The sequence below is a fragment of the Ahaetulla prasina genome, chromosome 7 (genome assembly GCF_028640845.1).
Source record: "Ahaetulla prasina isolate Xishuangbanna chromosome 7, ASM2864084v1, whole genome shotgun sequence".
NCBI lineage: Eukaryota > Metazoa > Chordata > Lepidosauria > Squamata > Colubridae > Ahaetulla > Ahaetulla prasina.
In genome coordinates this window covers 135,573-155,084 of record NC_080545.1, presented here as the reverse complement: position 1 = coordinate 155,084, position 19,512 = coordinate 135,573, and the positions used below count along the sequence as shown (strand labels likewise).

Genomic DNA, 19,512 nt, shown 5'->3' with positions numbered 1-19,512 from the left:
CCATATGGCATGTTTCAGATGAACTAGTTAGGTTTTATGACTAAGAAGGATTCTATTTCTAAGTAAGGAGATCTGGAGGGAGGAGAGTAACAATCACAACAGACAGCCACAGGTGAATTTTTTCCCTTTGTCTTCTTTGGTCAAAGGCATGAAACTATCCTTAGTACAGCGGATGCTGATGATTTAGTACCACTACATGTAAACCTTGGTTCTGTCATTGTTTCAGATTATTTCCCGTTCTTGACAATAAATTCTGGGGTGAGAAAGGATTAAAAATGATAGGCTTTTCTGGCTCTCCCTTGCAAAAATCAAAACTTTAACAAATAAATATCAGTATAGCGAAGTTAAATGGAAAATGCATATCTAAAATCAGCAGAAGTGACAAATGTGTTTACCCTCTTGCACACAAATACAGAAAAAGGAATAAAAAAATAAAAGCACTGGGGAACTAGTACATTTTAATATTTGAGAATAATCATTACACTTTATCTGAGAAATTACAATCCTTGCTAGCTTTTCAGCATCATAAATAATGCTTTTTCTTGCCTATTACTTAGATGAAATGAAAGGAGGTTTTGTAATTCAGGGCTTCCCACAAATAAGAGATTCTTTAGACCAGGGGTGTCAATCTCGATTTCATAGAGGGCCGCATCAGGATTGCGTTTGATCTTGGGGAACTGGAGTGGGTGTGGCCAGGGTCGGCATGGCCAGCTCGACATCACTTGTGTCAGGGGCGCATGTTGTGGCCCGAACGCTCTACCAAAGAAAACTGGCTTCCAAGCTCCATTTTTGGCTGCAACCCTCTGACAGCGAAAATGGAGCTCGGGAGCACCGCAGGCGGCTCTCCCGAATTCCGTTTTTGCTGGTAGAGGCACCGTGGGCCAGTCCTTCGCTGTTTCCAGGGCAGCCCTGTGGGCCTTGAGTTTGACACTCCTGCTTTAGACATTCTTAAGGGACAGATGAATGGAGGACGGGGGTGACTCCCTGATGCCCCGAAGTTGCCTGACTGCTGATCTAAGCCAGGTGCAAGAGATGCATGCCAAGGAAAGCAGGACCAAGAATCTCCATACATTCTGTTCTCCTTGGTTTCCCAAAGGCAGCCATGCCTACCTGCAATTCTCCCCAGGGGAGGGGACCAAACCTGCCTATGAGGTGCCAGATTAATGCATTGGTCGGCTGAACGGCCAGCGTTAAGCCTTATTTCTCCCAGACACCGAGAGTCTCAGCCCAACCCCAGCCCAGATAGCCCTGAAGAATGCAGAGCACCAGCGGTGAAAAGACGGAGGGAGACAGGGGGCTGCAGGCCAGGAAAGGGTCCAGTGAGCTTCTGCCCAAATCAGCAAGTGGGAGAATATTTGTGTGGCACCCTGAGATAGGGCGCATGTACTGAGATGTCCAGCTGATAGTAGAGACAATAGTGCCTTGGCTGCTTTGCTCTCTCTTCCAAGGAGCAGGTTCCTCACTTGCGGCCTGGTGTCGATTCCGGGATTTCTGGGCTGGATTCAGCCGTGGGATCGGGAACAGGTGAAAGGCTGCCACAGCCAGACTGATTTATGCCTTTAAGACCCAACAGGATCTTAAGTGGACTGATTTATGACAAGTCGGTTTACTCTCTGCTGCATTAGATGGTGAAATAACGGCATAGACAGCTGGAATAAAATGTGGTGTCCTTTTACATGACATTTTTTTTGCTTCAATATCTTTAAGCTTTTTATATAAAAATCAAAATTCTGGTATGAATTTCTTGACCAGATAAATGGCTTATTCTTTTGCAGTTGATCTGGAAGTGATCAAACTGTATTTGCTTCTGAGACACAATTCTGATGTGCTAATCTATAATTTATTTAATCAGGTTTTATTAAATAACAATTGGCTACATTCACAAAGCATGCTAAGCCATAACCAAGATAGAGGCTACAGAGATATATGCCAAACACAAGCTGGGGCCAAACAGACTACTTGATGTCTGTGAGTGAAAATAGAATATAATTTTCTAATAATAATACATACATTGTGTAGAGTAAGAAGGGCATCATGCAGGGGTGAAATGTAAAATTTGTTACTACCGATTCTGTGGGCGTGGCTTGGTGGGGGTTAATGTGACTGGGTGGGTGTGGCCAACTTTTTTTTTTACTTTTAAAAGCATTTTTTTTACAATCTCTTCTGCTGAAGAGGTTGTAAAAACTGCTTTTAAAAGCCTCTGATGATCAGGCAACTCAGCTGGGATCGCCAGAGGAGCCTTTTAAAAGCATTTTTAATAGCCTCTTCGACCGAAGAGGTTGTAGAAAAAATGCTTTTAAACGGTTCTGATGATCCCAGCTGAGCCGCGCAATCATCAGAGGCTTTTTTTTTACTTTTAAAAGCATTTTTTCGGCCGAAGAAAAAATGCTTTTAAAAGTAAAAAAAAATATATCTCTGATGATCGCATGGCTCAGCTGGACATGGGCAGGGTGTGTGTGTGAGGGATTTTTGCTACCGGTTCTCCAGTAGCAAAACCACCCGCCGCCATCGCTACCAGAACCACCCGCCGCCATCGCTACCAGATCAAGCGATCCGGTCCAAACCGGGAGTATTTCACCCCTGGCATCATGGTAGCATACATTGTATAGGTGTGAAAATGATTTAAATGGAGAAAATCACGTTATTGGCTCCTTTACAAGCATTTTTGCTTACAAACAGAACTGAAGAAACTACATAGAAAGCAGCAATCTTGATAAAAGGATCGGATAAGGAAAAGGGCCTAATTAAGTGGAATGAGCTTTCTTACCATCCTTATTGTCCTTAAATGTTACATTGCAATTCACAGCAACCTGAGAGTATATCTCAGTGATAAAACATAAAACGTTTCACATTGATTCCTTTAAAATGAAGAAAAACAGACTGAATCTATGTCATTGTAATTTCAATACACTTTTGTCAGATAACATCTTTGGGTTCAAATATCCTCCATATTATGTATTTATTCAATTTTTTTTAATTTTGTCATAACAGTATACATAAACATTGTCATAAGTAAAAAAAACATATCATGAAGAAAATATATATATATATAAGTAAAGAATATGCATTAGCTATATTAATTTGATATAATAAAGGGAACAATAGGACAGGAACGGTAGGCACTTTTGTGCTCTTATGCACGCCCCTTATAGTCCTCTTAGGAATGGGGTGAGGTCAATAGTAGACAGTTTTTGGTTGAAGATTTTGGGATTTTGAGTAGAGACTATGGAGTCAGGTAATGAGTTCCAAGCATTAACAACTCTGTTACAGAAATCATATTTTCTGCAATCAAGTTTGAAGCGGTTGACATTTAGCTTGAATCTATTTTTTGCTCTTGTAATATTGCGATTGAAGCTGAAGTAGTCATTTACAGGAAGGATATTGCAATAGATGATTTTGTGTGTTAAACACAGGTCATGTCAAAGTCGATGGAGTTGTAAGTTTTCTAATCCCAGGATTTCAAGCCTGGTGGTATAAGGTATTTTGTTGTTTTCGGAGGAGTGAAGAACTCTTCTAGTGAAATATTTCTGGACGCGTTCTATTGTATTTATGTCAAAGATGTGGTGTGGGTTCCAGACTGATGAGCTGTATTCAAGAATAGGTCTGACAAATGTTTTGTATGCTCTAGTTAGTAGTGTAGAGTTTTTGGAAAAGAAGCTGCGTAAAATTAGGTTTACTACTTTTAGAGCCTTTTTTGCTATGTAGTTGCAGTGGGCTTTGGCATTTAGGTCATTTGATATGAGAACTCCAAGATCTTTGACAGGGTGGGGGTCGTCAGTAAGGTAATGACCATCAAGTTTGTACTTGTTGATAGGATTCTTTTTTCCAATATGTAAGACTGAGCATTTGCTGGTAGAGATTTGGAGTTGCCAAGTTTTAGACCAATCGGAAACTAAGTCGAGGTCTTCTTGAAGATTTATATTTTATATTTTATATTTATATAGTCATCCAGCTCAAACAAGTGACTCTGGGTGGCAAACAATCAAAGCAATTAAAAAAAGAATATAGTACAAAATTAAATAGTCATGCAGCAGCTGAGACAAAAAAAGGCCATCAGAAATCCAGGAAAGTGGGCTCTTCAGCCCCTCAGCGCCCCAGCGACAAAGGGCAGAAAGGCAGGTGTTGTGTCTGCGCCCCTCAAGCCGGGCCCCCTGCCAGAAAGTGACTCGGAAAGTGAGGGGGAAGGGCCATCAGGACTTATCTCTGGAGCACCAGCTTCCCTGGCTCAGCTCCAGGAGCCAGAGGCAGGCCAGGTGGAGGAGATAACGAGGCCTCCATCCCCTGACTCTTTCCCCCCCAGGCCACGCCTCCAGACCTGGCTGATGGTAATCAGGCCTGGCTGGACCCTAGGTTTCGTAGGCAGGAGAGGCGGAAAAAACAGAAGCAGGGTGGGGTGGGGCAGGCCTAGGAAGTGCTGAGTCATGGAGCCACACCCCACAGGATATAAAAGCAGCAAGGGCTGCTATACCACTTCATGGCAAGCAAATCAACTGCTTAGAGGGAGAGAATTAGAGCTGAAGTCCTGTTTGTTCCTGGTTTCCTGGTTGACTCATCGGCATCAAGAGAGATAACAGAGACACTTGGCAGACGCTCGCTAGTTTGCTGCCAGAGCTGATAGTTGCCGGCTATTAAGTCATCGCTCGTGTCTCCCTGACTGAGGAGGGGGACAGAACAGTAGGCCTTCCAGGTCTCGGGGCAGAGTCAGGGCCACAGCCTGTCCTCTGAAGGGTGTGTGTGTTCCAGGCTGTGGCAAGGAAGAGCCATCTCCTAGTCTTCACCAGTTAACCTTCCTTGACTCATGGCACTCCTGGTAGGATGCTCATGGCTCAATCTCCTCGGCCAAACCAAACAGGTAGAAGTCCTGGGGAAAGAGGGTCCCTCCAGTCACGGAGGGCTTTAAAAGTGGCAACTTTGAATTGCACCCAGACACACACACACACACAGGCAACCCATGCAACTCACAAAGCAGAAAAATACCACTTGTTTGGGATAGTCATAATTTTATGGAAGCCACCAGTGGGAGAGCCTTCCAGAATGAAGTTAAAACAGAGTTTTCTCAGAGGTTTTCCTCTGTTTATCATATTAATTCGTTTTATTTATACAGTTTTAAATTTTAATCACTATTTAGAAACATAAGAAAAATGGAAAGGAAGAAAAACTAAGAGATACACAAGCATTATAAGAAAAGACTAAGTAAACGTTTCAAAATAACATTAGGTATGTGCTGTATATTGTATCAATTTAGAACTTCTGAACAATATTAAATTCATTCAATATATAATGATTAATAACGATAAAAGTATAATATGAACAATAAATCAAAATGAGAATGTCTGCCTAATCTAAATCCAAGATTACTACCCTCATTTAGCAAATGAAACAAAACCTTAGATATGAAAGTCTTAGCTAAAAGAAACCCAAACTTTTCTGTGTGCCTTTGATTCCTATTGACTGCCTGGACAGGTCCCTACAGTTTTCATAAATGGTTTTCCATTGCCTTCTTCCTAGGGCTGAGAGAGAGCGACTGGCCCAAGGTTGGCTTTGTGCCTGAAGTGGGACCACCACACCAGACTGGCTCTCTTATCTGGCTTAGTGCTAGGTAAAATTGCTCTTGTGTTCAAAAGGAAAGGAATGCCCCTCTACCCCCTCAAGAATAGATGTACCTGGGATAACCTCTGACCCTTGTCCAGCCTGTGGATCCTCCTCCTCCTCCCCCCGCCCTTATCCCAAGGTTATTCTCCTAGCCCGCTACAATGACTTTGGAGGACAGGTAAAATAAATAAATATGCCTTGTACCTAGACATTTCAACCAAGTTGCAGCTACAGATGGTTCCAGCTGGGTTTTTTTTCCCCAAGCACAGGGGCTACTAAGAGGGTCCTATTAAGCTTATCAGAGAAAGTCCAAAAGAAACGATACTGTTTCAAAGAACACCCACTTCACTAGCTAGCATCCATATAAAAAGGGGAACCAAAGAGACTCAATAGCCATTTTCTCCAAATATCTTTACTCTTTTAAAAAGAAAAGAATTGAGCCTGAGAAAACTTTGGCCTTGTGAAAAAATATTAAATAAATACTCAGCAGGTCACTGCAGTGATGATTTTCTACTTTTAAGATGGCCAATTCACTAACCGTCCTTTACAGAGAAGTTAATATGTATCTCAAAGTCATCTCAGGAACTTTCTAATGTTAGGATAACTGAGCTTAACCTCTGTTGCTTCTGTCCTCCCTCTCTCTTTTCCTCTCCGTCTCCCTCTCTCTTTCTTTTTAGGACAAACAAGCAAAGTGGAAAATCTTAGGAATAAAGGCATTCTATATACCATGGAATTCTGATTTTCCAGACTTTCAGATCATAAGAGTCCAATTCCCGTGAAATTTCCCTTGTGGAAAACCCCCAAGAGAAGGAGGTTCTCCCTACTTTGTTTTGAAGGATGCTGCAAAGATAGCTTCAAAAGGATCAAAAGAGGACTTAAGCAGTTCAACCTTCTCCCTGTTGTGAGTCAGGTGTTGTGTGTGTGTATGTTAAGGTTTCCTGCTTTGGTTTTGGTTCTGGATTTTGGTCTTTCTCCTTCTCTAAGTTATGATCGAGATGGCATCCAGCCTTGGAAATATATTCTTTAAAATTGGTATAAAATGAATCTTCGCGCCACTTTTAGTAAAATGTGAGGATGAGACATTATGTGAAGTAAGAAGACATTAATTTTTCATGTTAATGTATTATATTGCATAAATCAATGTCTATCATATTGAGTAAATCAATGCAGAGGTATCCATGGAGAGGGGGTCAAGATGGCAGCCGCAATTGCAAGATCAAAGCCCATGATAAAAAATTGGCAATTTTCTCGCAGAACACACTTAACAAGATAAATTGTCACCTTATTTCAAAACTAGACAAATCTGGGGCAGCTGAATCCAAACTGCACTGGAGCAATTGCCATCTAACTCTAAACTTGGAAAACTCTGGGAGAGCCATGGCACAAAGATTGACAGTGGAGGAGCAGAAAAGGCGAGGTGCCATCTATGGCTGAGCTTTGGGGCAGCCACAGGTCACAACTGCAAACCCCTGGCTGGCTGCCCGGTTGCCTGCCTGCCCTTCAGAAAAGCTGCGGCTGACACAGAGCCCTCTTGCTTGCGCACCCAGGGCCCAGACAGAAGAAGGGGAAAGGATTCTGCACTGTCCTGAATGGCAGCTCCTGACTGAGTTAGCCTGGCCAGCTACTCTGATCACGGAGTAAGGAACGCTTTAATTTTCCCACCGCTGAAACACCCAATCAGCATCAGTGCTAAAGGGCAGTCTGCTATGGGGAGAAAGGGTAATAGTTCCCCAGAGTTTTTGAAGACAAGTGCTCGAGACATTACATACCGAGCACCCAGGCATCGTGCACATGAAAGCACCCACTCAGAGCTACATCGTGGACCGGAACATCTCAGAATGGGTGGCAACCTGCATGCCTTACCAGGAAACATGTCCAGCACCACTCCGCTCAACCCCCAGAGAGTGGAAGATACCCAAGGGACCCTGGTCCAGGGTGCACATAGACTTTGTGGGACCTATGGGTGGGCAAACATTTTTAATAGTGGTAGACGCATACTCAAAGTGGTTGGAGGTCGTCATCATGCCCACCTGCATGACAGAAGCCACCATACGAGCCCTGAGGAAGCTGTTAGCCATCCACGGACTACCAGACACCCTGGTGTCAGACAACGGACCCCAGCTGACAGCTAAGACTATGAAGGCATTCTTGGGGGGGACTGGGGATCCGACATGTCTTGGTAGCCCCATTCAGGCCGGCCAGTAATGGTCAAGCAGAACAAATGGTCCAGCTGACCAAGGAGACCCTCACCCACATGGGGCCCGGGAACTAGCAGGAGAAAATCAACCAGTTCCTCCTAGCGCAACACATCACCCCCCGACTGCACCCCAACTACAACCCTGATACGACCAGACAACAACCCGAAGTAAGCAGGGAGTTCAAGGCAGGGGACCCCGTTTTCACCAAGAATTACCTCAGGCCTCCCACCTGGGTTCCGGCCATCGTCATCGCCGTTACGGGCCTAAATCGTACAAGGTAGAGCTGGACGATGGCCAAATATGGCAATGACACATCGACCAGCTACAGATCTGAGTACAAGAGTTACAACTGAAAAGGCTCAGGAGAGAAACCCAAGAAAACAACTCCAACAGGCCTGGGTCTCTGTCCTGAGGACTATACAGTAACAGTGAACCCGACCACAGAGGACCGGCCCTGACTACCACAGAAGACAACAACCTGAGCTGCAAGCCAAGAAAAATTCGCGGTGACTTATCTGAGTCTGGCGAGGTCCCTCAGAGCGGCCAGGACAAGAGCCCTCTCGACACCGAGCTTGGAACTGCAATGCAGGAGGTGGAGTTCCAGGTGTTTCCATTGCTGCCGGCCGGAGATGCGATGGGTCCAATCTCACCCGAGGGAGACCAGAGAAGAACTGATTTGCACAGACCCAATAGGACTATTAGGCATCCCGCCTACTTACGTGATTATGTAAGCTATGTAAAGAGCTGATTGGTTTTGTCTTTTCCAGGAAGGGAGAATTGTTACGAATGGAGGTACGTGGTGATATTTACATGCCTGCCACTGTTTGGGTGTTTCAGCGGCAGGAAAATTAAAGCGTTGTCAGTGGCCAGCTTCCATAAAGAACCGGGCTCGGCTACTCCCGAGCCATTCGTATTCTGCCTGCTGCTGAATAAAGTGGTGAAAGCTATCGCTTGTCTCTTCCTTGCCACAATCTAACACATTCTATTTATCTCTGACCGGAAGTCAGTTCCAGGTACCTTTCAGTGCTCAGCAAAATACTGAGTGGTAAGTCAAAGGGCAGCACCGTTTTTAATCTTCATGTAACTTTTTATCTAGATTTCTGATTTTCAAAATAACACACTTGTGAAGCCCCCACTAACTAGGGTGCTATACTGCATCCTGTAACAAATGTAACAAGTCCAAAACAGTGACAGTTCAGAATTCAGGCCACTCAATTGGAAACTTTAGTTATGTAAACTGGGTGCAGAGTTTCCATTTTGCTGTGTTTATTTTATTTCTTCCAAAACAGTCAGACTTGCAAAAACAACACTCATGAAATGCATTTTAAATACAACAATTCATGTTGAACCAAAGGGATTAAAAGGCAAGAATAGACAACTATGCAAATTGAGAGGAAAACTAATGGTGCTGGAAGGTTCCCCAAGGAGAACTCTCTGAAATTGGGCTCCAAGGGCGTTGTGTCCACAGTGGGCCCAGCTAACTGAGCTCTGCACTTTAAAAACACCTTCAAGCCATACGATTCCAAAACCTCTCCTTGATATCAGGTTCCATGAAGCGTTTGTCTCAACAGGTGCTCCCAGTTGGAGGAATTTGACATTTTACTGAAAATGGTTCCTGTGCCTTTTTCCCCCCCTGGATTGCTGCTCCAGAACTTAACTCCTAGCTGCTTCTGGTACTGTCTTTTGCTGCTGGATTCATTTGATTTCATGCCCGGTGCCGAGTTTTGCTGGCTGGATTTGGGAGATGACTCTGCTCCCAAACGGCTCCACTTTCAGCCAAGCCGAGGGACAGTGAGTCAGTAGAACAGGCAGGTGGGGATGTCAGGGGAGGAGTTTACTGTAAACTGCCTATGAATCAGCCATGCCAAGGGGCTGTGAAAAAGGCCGACTTAATTTTAGACTATCTCAACACAATTCCCAAACCATAGGAAGTAATCAATCCATTCCACAGCGCATTAGTCAGGTCTCAAATACTGTGGCTAGTTCTGGATGCCACATTTTAAAGAAGGTCCAGAAAAATTGGACTTCCGAGGGGGAAGTATCACTTCCTGCAAAGAGAAACTGAAAAATTGAGGAGCCTTCACAGAGAGGGGCAGGGGGAGAGAGGGGGAGGAGGCTGATGTGATCACATTTTTCAAACACCTGAAAGGCAGATTATTATTATTATTATTATTATTTATTTGATTTTTATACCGCCCTTCTCCCGAAGGACTCAGGGCGGTGTACAGGCAAAAGTAAAAACAAACAATACAATATACAATTTAAAATACAAGTTAAAAAACTTATTATAATTAGCCTAGAAACTTTAAAATATATAAAAAACTAAAACCCCGTTTAAAATTAGTAGTAAGATGCAGCTACAATTATGATAACATGATTGAGCATCACGATGCAAATGTTACCACTTAGGTATTTGAGTGCAATGTCACAACATAGATACAAAAGGTTGTATTTCATCACTTTATGCAGAGGCCAAGGGTGCCACACATACCTGCACCATCTGTGACCACAGCAAGCAGTAAGCAGGCATCTGGGGGGGGGGTGGACCTGGAAGGAAGGGGGAGTTCTCTCCCATTCCCAACTGCAGAAGCCAGAAAAGTCATCTGAGCAACAGGAAGACAACTTCTCACTGAGCGTCAGGGCAAACGAATGCCTGAGGGGCAACAGGGCAACCAAGGGCACTGAGCGGGGGACCCCTTCATTTGTGGCACAGAAAACCAGCCGCTAGTTAGGCTGGGATGGTCCAGGTTCAGGTCCGGCACTGAGGGGGAGGGGGCTTCATTCCACTCCGTTTAGGAACACCATCATTCAGCTTCAGCTTCTATTCCACCCATTTCATGCAGTTGTCATCAGGTGGTGTATATCTTCTATGTCAGGGGTCTCCAACCTTGGCAACTTTAAGCCAGGAGGACTTCAACTCCCAGAATCCCCCAGCCAGCAAAGCGGGCTGGGGAATTCTGGGAGCTGAAGTCCTCCCGGCTTAAAGTTGCCAAGGTTGGAGACCCCTGTTCCACGTGTCGTTCAAAGCAGGTGTGTGCTTTGGATCTCTCCTCCCGGATTTGTGCCTCTTGGCTCGTAAATAAGCGCGCTGGGCCAACAGGAGATCCGCCGCCTTCCCCAAGGCCACGCGCAGCAGAAACCAGCACACGCCAGCGAAGCGGTTCGCCTCCCCGGAGACGCCCATGGCCGGCCGGCCGGCCGCTCACCCGTCCCTCAAAGCGCCCGAGGCCTCCGCGCCGGAAAGCGGGGCGCGTGGCTGCCTCCTCCCCGTCGGTCGCGGAAGTCTCCGCGCTTGCCAAGAGAAAAGGCGGCCAGTGGGAACACCCCCCCCCCGCTTCCCCCCCACCTTTCTCCCTCCCTCCCTCACGCCGGGTCCGGGCGCATGCGCTGTGAGACCGGAGCGGGGGAACTCTGGGATGTTTTCCCTCGGCTGCCTCTTTCTCCGCCAACGCCGCAGCCGCAGCCACGGAAGGCGCCCGGCTAGCCGGCCGGCCATGGAGACCCCCCTCGCGGAGGCCTGAGCGCCCGGGCGGGAAGGGCCCCGGGGGCGCCTCCACCTGCCCCTTCACCCGCCGGCCGCTTCCACCCCTGCTGGCCCGCTGCCGCGCCCGCCGACCATGGGCAACGAAGCCAGCCTGGAGGGCGGCGAAAGCCCGGCCGGGCTGCCCGAAGGTGTGGCCGGGGCCGCGGCGGGAGACCTGGCGGGGGACCTGAGCCGCTTGAGCCCGGAAGAGCGCAGGCAGATTGCCGCCGTCATGGCAAGGGCGCAGCAGGCGCTGCCCGCGGGAAAGACCGCCGGCCCGGAGGCGCCTCCCTTGACAAGGCACGCCCGGGGGGGGGGGAAGCGGGAGCGGGAGGGGGAGGCGGGGGCTATGGAGCAGAGGGTCGCCCCGGGATGGGCCTGCCGCAAGGGCCGCCTTTCCTTGGGGAGGGGTGGGGGTCCGTCCCCGCCGTCCGCCCTCCTGCTCCCTGCGTGGATGGGCTGAGCGTCGGTCTTCGTTCCCCTCCCTCCCCGCGGTGTTTACTCGAGCTAAAACGGGAGCAGCTTCTGCTCCACCGGGTGTGTGCGTGTGCGTGTGCGGGGGGGTTGATTCTCGGCCCAAGCTCTGCAGCCCCCCCCCTCCCAGTTTGGAAGTCGTCTCTTAACATCAACCTCCCCTTCCTTGGGCGCTGGATTGCAGCAGCCGCCCTCGGCTATTTATTGAGGCCAGTGAGGAGGATGAAGGAAGGTTAGCGGGGCCACCGGAATCGATCTGTCCATGGCTCCCCCGCCCTTCGCCCAGAGGCCGCGGGCATCTCCGGGCGCGGCGGCGGTGGCGGCTCTCTCGGCCGACACGGCCCGAGCAGCTGTCCAGGGTGCTGAAAGGGCCGCTTCCTCCGGCCGCCTCTCCCGCCACTGCCTGGGGAGACGACTTAGCAGCCGTAGGCAGGCAGGCAGGCAGGCAGGCAGCCGTGGTGCAATATGCTGTGTGGTACGGGTGTGTGTGGTCTATGTGTGTGTAGAGTGTAAAACGTTTTTCCCAAACTCACATTCTGGGAGCCTGACAATGAAAGTCTGAAGCCACCATTAGATTCGTTGTTGCTGTTGTAGCAATTGGTATAATTGTGTCTCAAAATTTCCTTATTAGAATACAACCAGAAAACACAGGAGATTTGTACGCAGTATTCAAAAACAGGAAAAAGCAGAAAAAACGTAGGCTAAAGTGGCCAATGTTTGGTGTAACTTCCCCTTACACCTGAGCAACAGCTGACCCCTGGCTCCCCTCAGCCTGAATGGAAGGGAACCCTAAGTGCTGTCATTGCTGACACCTTTGTGGGTCTTGCTATGTCATGCCCAAATGACGGCTGTGAAAAAAGATCTGTTGCATCAGGTTTGTGCAAGACCCGCTTCAGCATTACTTACGGTACAGACACATATTGTATGAGCCTGTGTGTATGTAATAGCACTTAGACTTAGATTTAGCACTTAGACTATGTAAATAGTCTAAATCTATATAAGTAACATGATTTATACAAGAAAATGATGCAGTGATTGAAAAATGTTATCTTTTCAATTGATTGGCCATAACAGAGTTTGGATCTAAATTAGTGTTTTTTTCCTACTGACACTGCACAGAATAATTTTAAGATTTTCCTGCATATGAACGTGTTCTCTGCAAACATGTATAGCTCTTTAAAGGAAATATATATATATACTTAGCACTAATTATTTGCCCTACTTGTTCAGTGACAATTTCTCCCTATTTTTTATATTTCAATCTTAATGGAATTAACTCAGTCTAAAGCAGTGTTTCTCAATTGTGACAACTTGAAGAGGTATGGACTTCAATTCCCAGAATTCCCCAGCCAGCACAGCTGGCTGGGGAACTCTGGGAGTTGAAGTCCACACCTCTTCAAGTTGTCACAATTGAGAAACTCTGGTCTAAAGTAACAAGTTTTATGGATTGCAAACAGTAGAAAGATATCCCACATAAATACAGCTTGGTTAATGTTTTACTTGATGTACTTAATGCTATATATGTTCTCTAACGTCGTTGCAACTATATGCATAGTACGTCTATGGCCTACAATTTAGGCTGAATGAGGTGGCTACCTAAACCAACAGATATTCTTCATCCTGTTAAATTAAAGCTTGGTATTCAATTTGTTCTATGTACTTACTGCCACATGCCTTATATGTTTTGTGTTCTCTTTATCTTGACTTAGTTGACTGGAGACTTTACCATTTTTGCTCCATCTCCGGTTTCACCCTATTTACTACTTTGTCTTACTTACTGCTACCAATAGTATAAACTAATTTCTAAACCATTTTTCATTCTTGTACCTATTTTTATTGAGGTTAATGAATACCTTGGCCTATCTTTTGCAATAACTTATATCTGTGCCTAAATACCTGTTGGCAGGTTGGCCTGTTTTTCTTCACTAAGAGGTGTATGTTAATTAAAATATGGTGACATTACTTACAATATTAATTTGTATCTAGAAACATTGCCAATTATCTTCAGTTGCGAAGTGATTGAAAAGCAAAATCTTTCTGCCCACCCGACATTTATACACTTTCAAAAAGGTGCCTCATTTGGGGAAATTCATCCAATGAATTAATTATGATGAGATTAGAACAATTAATTTACTTGATGTACTTAATGCTTTATATGTTCTCTAAGAGTCTTGTCTGCAGAAGTTGTAAATGCCCCAACACTGGAAATTTTTAAGAAGATGTTGGATAACCATCTGTCTGAGATGGTGTAGGGTTTCCTGCCTGGGCAGGGGATTGGACTAGAAGGCCTCCAAGGTCCCTTCCAACTCTGTTGTTGTTGTTGTTGTTGTTGTTGTTGTTGTTGTTATTATTATTATTATTATTATTATTATTATTATTATTATTATTATTGATACATTTCAACTTTATCTGTTAATTCACAGGACCTTGAGCAAATCTAAATGTTTATAGTAAAGAAGGCAGGATGTACCAACATACTCAACCCACCTGTACTCCCATGCGTGTCTATTGTTGCTGCTTTTTTTGTTCATAGTTAAACATAGTTTCCCACACAAATGGCTAACCAGATGCTTAAAGGAAGCTCACAAAAAGACTGATTCTGTAGGCAGTATGCAGCTCTTGTACTAGTTGGCCATAAGTTTGTCTAACATTTAAAGATTTGATAGCCACCATCACATCATATGGAAGTAACTTCTGTATTTCACTGTGCACTATATGAGGAAATATTTTGCTTTGCTTTGCTTGTTCTGAATCAGCCTGCATAGTATGATCCCAGAGTGGTTTTGATTCATTTATGTAATTGTTCATTTTATGTGTTAGTTTAATCAAAATTCTGAAATTGAACTGGAATTATATGGGACAAAATAAAGGTAGGCCTAACAGATGCAACAGATTTGCAATAAGTGTGAGAAATTTCCCCCAAGTCAGATTCAGTTCCTGGTAACTTCACTGGCATGAACATAGATAGCTAGGAACCATATGAAAATTGTTTACCTCTGTAAAGGTTAAAACATTGTTTAATGTTGTAATAGCACAGCAAATCTCAGGCTTCCTTTCTTCTATTTCAGATTAATTAGCATTTTGCATTAGGCCCAACTCCACAGTCTTAACTGTGGTTAGTTGAAACAAGCCAGCTTTGTAAATAAAGCTAGATCTGAAGGATACCTATTTCCATGAACTTAGTTGATCTGCCTAGTTTGAATGACACAACAGCTCTGAAAAACATACCTTGAGTTTCTCCCTGCTGCAAGGAAAAGGAAAGAAGGAGAGAAATGCTCTTAGAGGAACTTGGGTGGCAAAGAGAAATAAAAATATAAAATAAAACCAGAACCATGACAAAATAGATCAAGGACCTTACAAATATTATTACTAGCATTAGACGTCAGAACCTCTGCTAAATTGTTTATAATTTTGTATCCTCAGTAAATATGTATATGACCATGTTGTTTTAATGTACTTTTTTAGTCTGTCCCTTTTTTGAAGTCTGCTAGGGATGCAAGTGGTTGGTCTTGATAGCCCTAATAATCCCTTCCAATCTAAGATTCCACATAGAAAGGTAAACTCGTCTCTTTAGGATCCAATTCACAGAGCATGCTAGGCCAAGACTTACTTAATTATGGCTTACCATAATTAAGCCACAATTAGCTGAGTCCCCACAAGTCCTAAGCCATGTTTTACAAAATTGAATGGGCCGATCCCCGTCCGCATCCTCCTGTGGCTGCTGCCTTTTCTCCTTTCTTTTAATCTCCATCGCAGCAAATCTGCGAGGCAGGCCAGACTTCAGTGGCTGAGGATTTACCAGATCTTCCCTGGGGTCTCCAGTTGTGGCCTTAGCTAAAGCCCCTCCCCTACCATGGCTTAACACGGGGCAGATGATGAGCTGGATGGAATATAACTGATGCATTTGGTTCCTTAGGGAGGAATGTTTGTGCTAAAATACTGAGGGGTTTTGATTTAGAGTGATGAGGGATGAGACTGAATGCCCTTAGCTGAACTTGAATGCTTTTTTCTCTCTCTCAGAAATTTGGGACAGTTAAATGACAGGACCTTTTAGTCAGAAGAGAATGTTGGCTACTTTCTTTAAAATGCCAACCTTTTGATATGCAGAAGTATTAAACATGAAAAACTATTGCTAGGCAGCAAATGCCCTGTATAGATGCACTCTGTGTCCCCTCAGGCCTAAACCATTTGGGGTTATTTTTCAGAATTCAGAAAGCTTTTAAATTACAATTCAACAACACTGTTACATAGATTAAAATACACACAAGTCAGTTGATGAAATGTTAAGAAATGCTGGTCTTTCTTGGGAGAAAAACAAAAGCAGGGTGAGTTTACTGGCACTTGTTTTCATGTAAGCAGGTTTAGTATATGCATGTACATAAGTAGATGTGTACATAAATATCTACGTGTATATATACATAAAGATATGTCAGTCTTCCACCCTTAACCATTTCTAATGTTAGTGTATAAAGCTCATTGGCTCCATGCATGCTATGAAAATTAAGTGTAATTTACATATGGGGGAATAACCCCAACTCTGCATTTCGAGGTTTGGCATAATAGCAATTTTCATGAGGTCCATTCTTCAGGCTTTGGGGTGACTTTTAGGTAGGGAAATGGGGTGGCTTGTTTTTAGAGGCCCCCTGTTCTTTTCTCCAGCTTTAATATCTATTCCCATCAGACTTATCACCAGTCAGCTGATATAAATTTTATTTTATCTAAGTAGGCACTTCTATGTGCTTTTCTGCAGAGTAACCTTTGGTAATCTTCAGATATATTTTTAGCAAGTGAGGGCTTGCGTGAACAAGATATGTTGTGAGGGATCAAAACTTTCCTGCTATTAACACATCCCTTTGTGAGAGATGCAGTTGCATCTATTAATTCAATTCAATTAAATCTGTTTATTACAGCCATAAGGCCACATACAGTAAAATATTTCAATAGAACTACTGTTACATCTTTTTCCCTCTCTCCCTTTCTCCCTCTCTCTCCAAAAAACAATGAAGACAATAGCATCTAAAAATTAATAATTTAAAATGATAGCAGTTATTTAACCCATATTCTTTTCTAGGTTTTTTGTCATATTATTTTCTAGGAGGTTTATTTTTAAGGTATATTGTTGTAAGTGATGATTTTGAAATAGTTATAATACACCTTTATAGGATATTAATGGCTGATCCAAAGGTTTACTGGGGTGAATGTGATGGTCTTGTTTGGTCATTGTTCCTGCGCTGCTGTTTGTTTGTTTTTAAAAATCTGGTTTGGTTTATCTATTATTATTGTTTTTATCTTGGCTGTGAACCGCCCTGAGTCCTTTGGGAGAAGGGCGGTATAAAAATTCAATAAATACTAAATACTAAATACTAAAATACTAAATACAACATGTAGCTTGTTTTTAATTGATATGCGTACTCTTCAATTAGGACTTAGTATTGTGTGTTTTTCTCCATAGACGGAGATTTTTTAAGCTAATAATTAAAATATTTTGTTATTTATAGTTTATTTGAAGTGTAGGCGGGGAGGAAGGGAGAGAGGAGAAGAAGCTGCATTGGTTTTACACAGAGAATCCTGCAAAAAAAAATATTGCTGGAAACTAATTTACAGGGAAGAAAACTGTGGATCCCACAAAAATGACTTGATGGCTTTAATTTCAATTTATCGGCAAGTAAAGTGGAGACAATCAGAAGTAACTGTTAAAGTAATTACTGACTGTCACTGTACCAGCATAGATTTCCATAATTTTGCTTCCAGGTCACCCTGTACAGGAATTTTATGATGTCTACCTTTATAAACTTGATATGAAAGATTCACTAAACATTATTTCTAAAAAGAGAAAATAAAACACTTTCCAGCAACAGTTAAAATGTAAAAGTTTAAATCATGGTTCATTTAAATGTTAAGACAAAAACAATCCGCTTGGGAATCAACACTAGGCTGCTCTTTGTACATCTTACAATAATATATATATATTAATTTTGTAGATATCTGTAGAAATGAGTTTTGAAGAAATGAAATTAATATTTTAAAAAGAAAGCTTGGAGAATGGCAGTAGGCTCATAACCTTTTTATGGTTATTTTTACATGATAGATTTCCTAAGAAGCTTGTACAGGAAAGCTATACTTCCCCTGTAAAGCATGATATTTTTATGTAATCGTGGTGGGAGGGCATATAAGACTTACCTTCCTGATTGGCACGAATAAAGGCCTGGCCTCTTATGTAATGTCTTTTCTGCCCTGATCTCGAGTCTTAAAACCAAAGTTATAGTAGTTGTGGATTATCCGTCTCATTCTAACAACTTGTTGCTTTAGCATGCTAGTTTCTTCTTTGCATATCATCCCTGGGATGTACTCGCTTTAACCTATTCAGCCAATCAGCTCTGCATTCTGCACTTCATAGTAGAGCCAGATATAGGGATCAAGGATCATAGTGGCTCCTAATTTGGAAAGAAAGGGAATTTTTTCTAAATTTGATACCCTCCAAGTGTGTTGATACTGCAGCTCTGCAAAATCTCAGCCATCAAGGACAAAGGCCATTTTTTGCCAAGAATGCTAGATGTTCCAGCATCAAGACATTTGCAGGGTAACCAATGTGGGAAGACTATCTGAGTTACAACTCGGTTCATATTTTTCCTGGCTATGACTGGCAGCAGTTATGTGTGGAGAACATGCTTTAGTAGAAATTAGGAACAAACTAAACTATTTGGAAGCTTTTCAGTAGCGATCCATTGTCATAAGGATTTTGCCAGCTGAAAATATTAACCAGTTAAAATAATTTACTTTGGTATTTGGACAAATCCAATATAGTACTGTAGGTTCCTAATATTTATACAATAAAAGCAATTCATTTCTGATGAAGCTCTTGATTAAAAATTATTGCAGGGTCACTTTATTTTTATGATTCTCAGAGCAGAGAAATTTTAATAGTTAAATGTCATGAGTAACATATTTTAAAATTAATGTGCAGCAGGAAATAATGTCTGTAGACATCAGGACTTTTAATAGTTGATGCTGAAAACTGAAATGCATAACTCAAAGCAGAGTAGAAGAGTTAAGGAACAAACTAGTCTTCAGAGAAAGAGCCATTCGCCAACACATTCTGCTGAAGAGAGCGGAATTTCACTCTGACATTTTTCCAAAATAGTGGCAACACATTAGAATTAAAAGACTCTTTTATTGATTTTTGCTTTATGCACATTACTATCATTTTACCTGACATATATTCAGGGATAAAAGCTTGATTTTTGATACGTTCCTTGTGCAATGTTGAGTTTCTGAAATATTACAGACATGCACAAATTATGATCATCGATCAAGTCAGATGTAGCTTGAAAAAATGTATTGTCCTTCCTGGTCCTAAAACTAGATAGCCACTTTAGAATAGAATGGAATGGAATGGAATGGAATGGAATGGAATGGAATGGAATAGAATAGAATAGAATAGAATAGAATAGAATAGAATAGAATAGAATAGAATAGAATAGAATAGAATAGAATAGAATAGAATAGAATAGAATTTTTTATTGGCCAAGTGTGATTGGACACACAAGAAATTTGTCTTGGTGCATATGCTCTCAGTGTACATAAAAGAAAAGATACATTCATCAAGAATCATAAGGTACAAGACTTAATGATAGTCGTAGGGTACAAATTTCACATTTAATGGTACAACACTTAATGATAGTTATACGCTAAAATAAGCAATCAGGAAACAATATCAGTATAAAT

The 19,512-nt window shown here is 43.0% G+C and overlaps 1 protein-coding gene across 4 annotated transcripts in view; it reads left to right on the top strand.

Annotated features, from left to right (window-relative positions):
* The first annotated feature begins 11,199 nt into the window (after positions 1-11,199).
* The window catches only part of PCLO (piccolo presynaptic cytomatrix protein), a 132,467-nt gene continuing 124,154 nt past the window's right edge, over positions 11,200-19,512 (top strand). For all 4 annotated transcript variants that reach the window (XR_009156077.1, XM_058190792.1, XM_058190791.1 and 1 more), the window contains exon 1: positions 11,200-11,613. Coding sequence is in view for 3 of the 4 variants with exons in the window: in XM_058190792.1 (XP_058046775.1) it covers positions 11,408-11,613 (206 nt within the window). In the remaining variant the exon portion in view is untranslated. The remainder of the gene's footprint in view (positions 11,614-19,512) is intronic.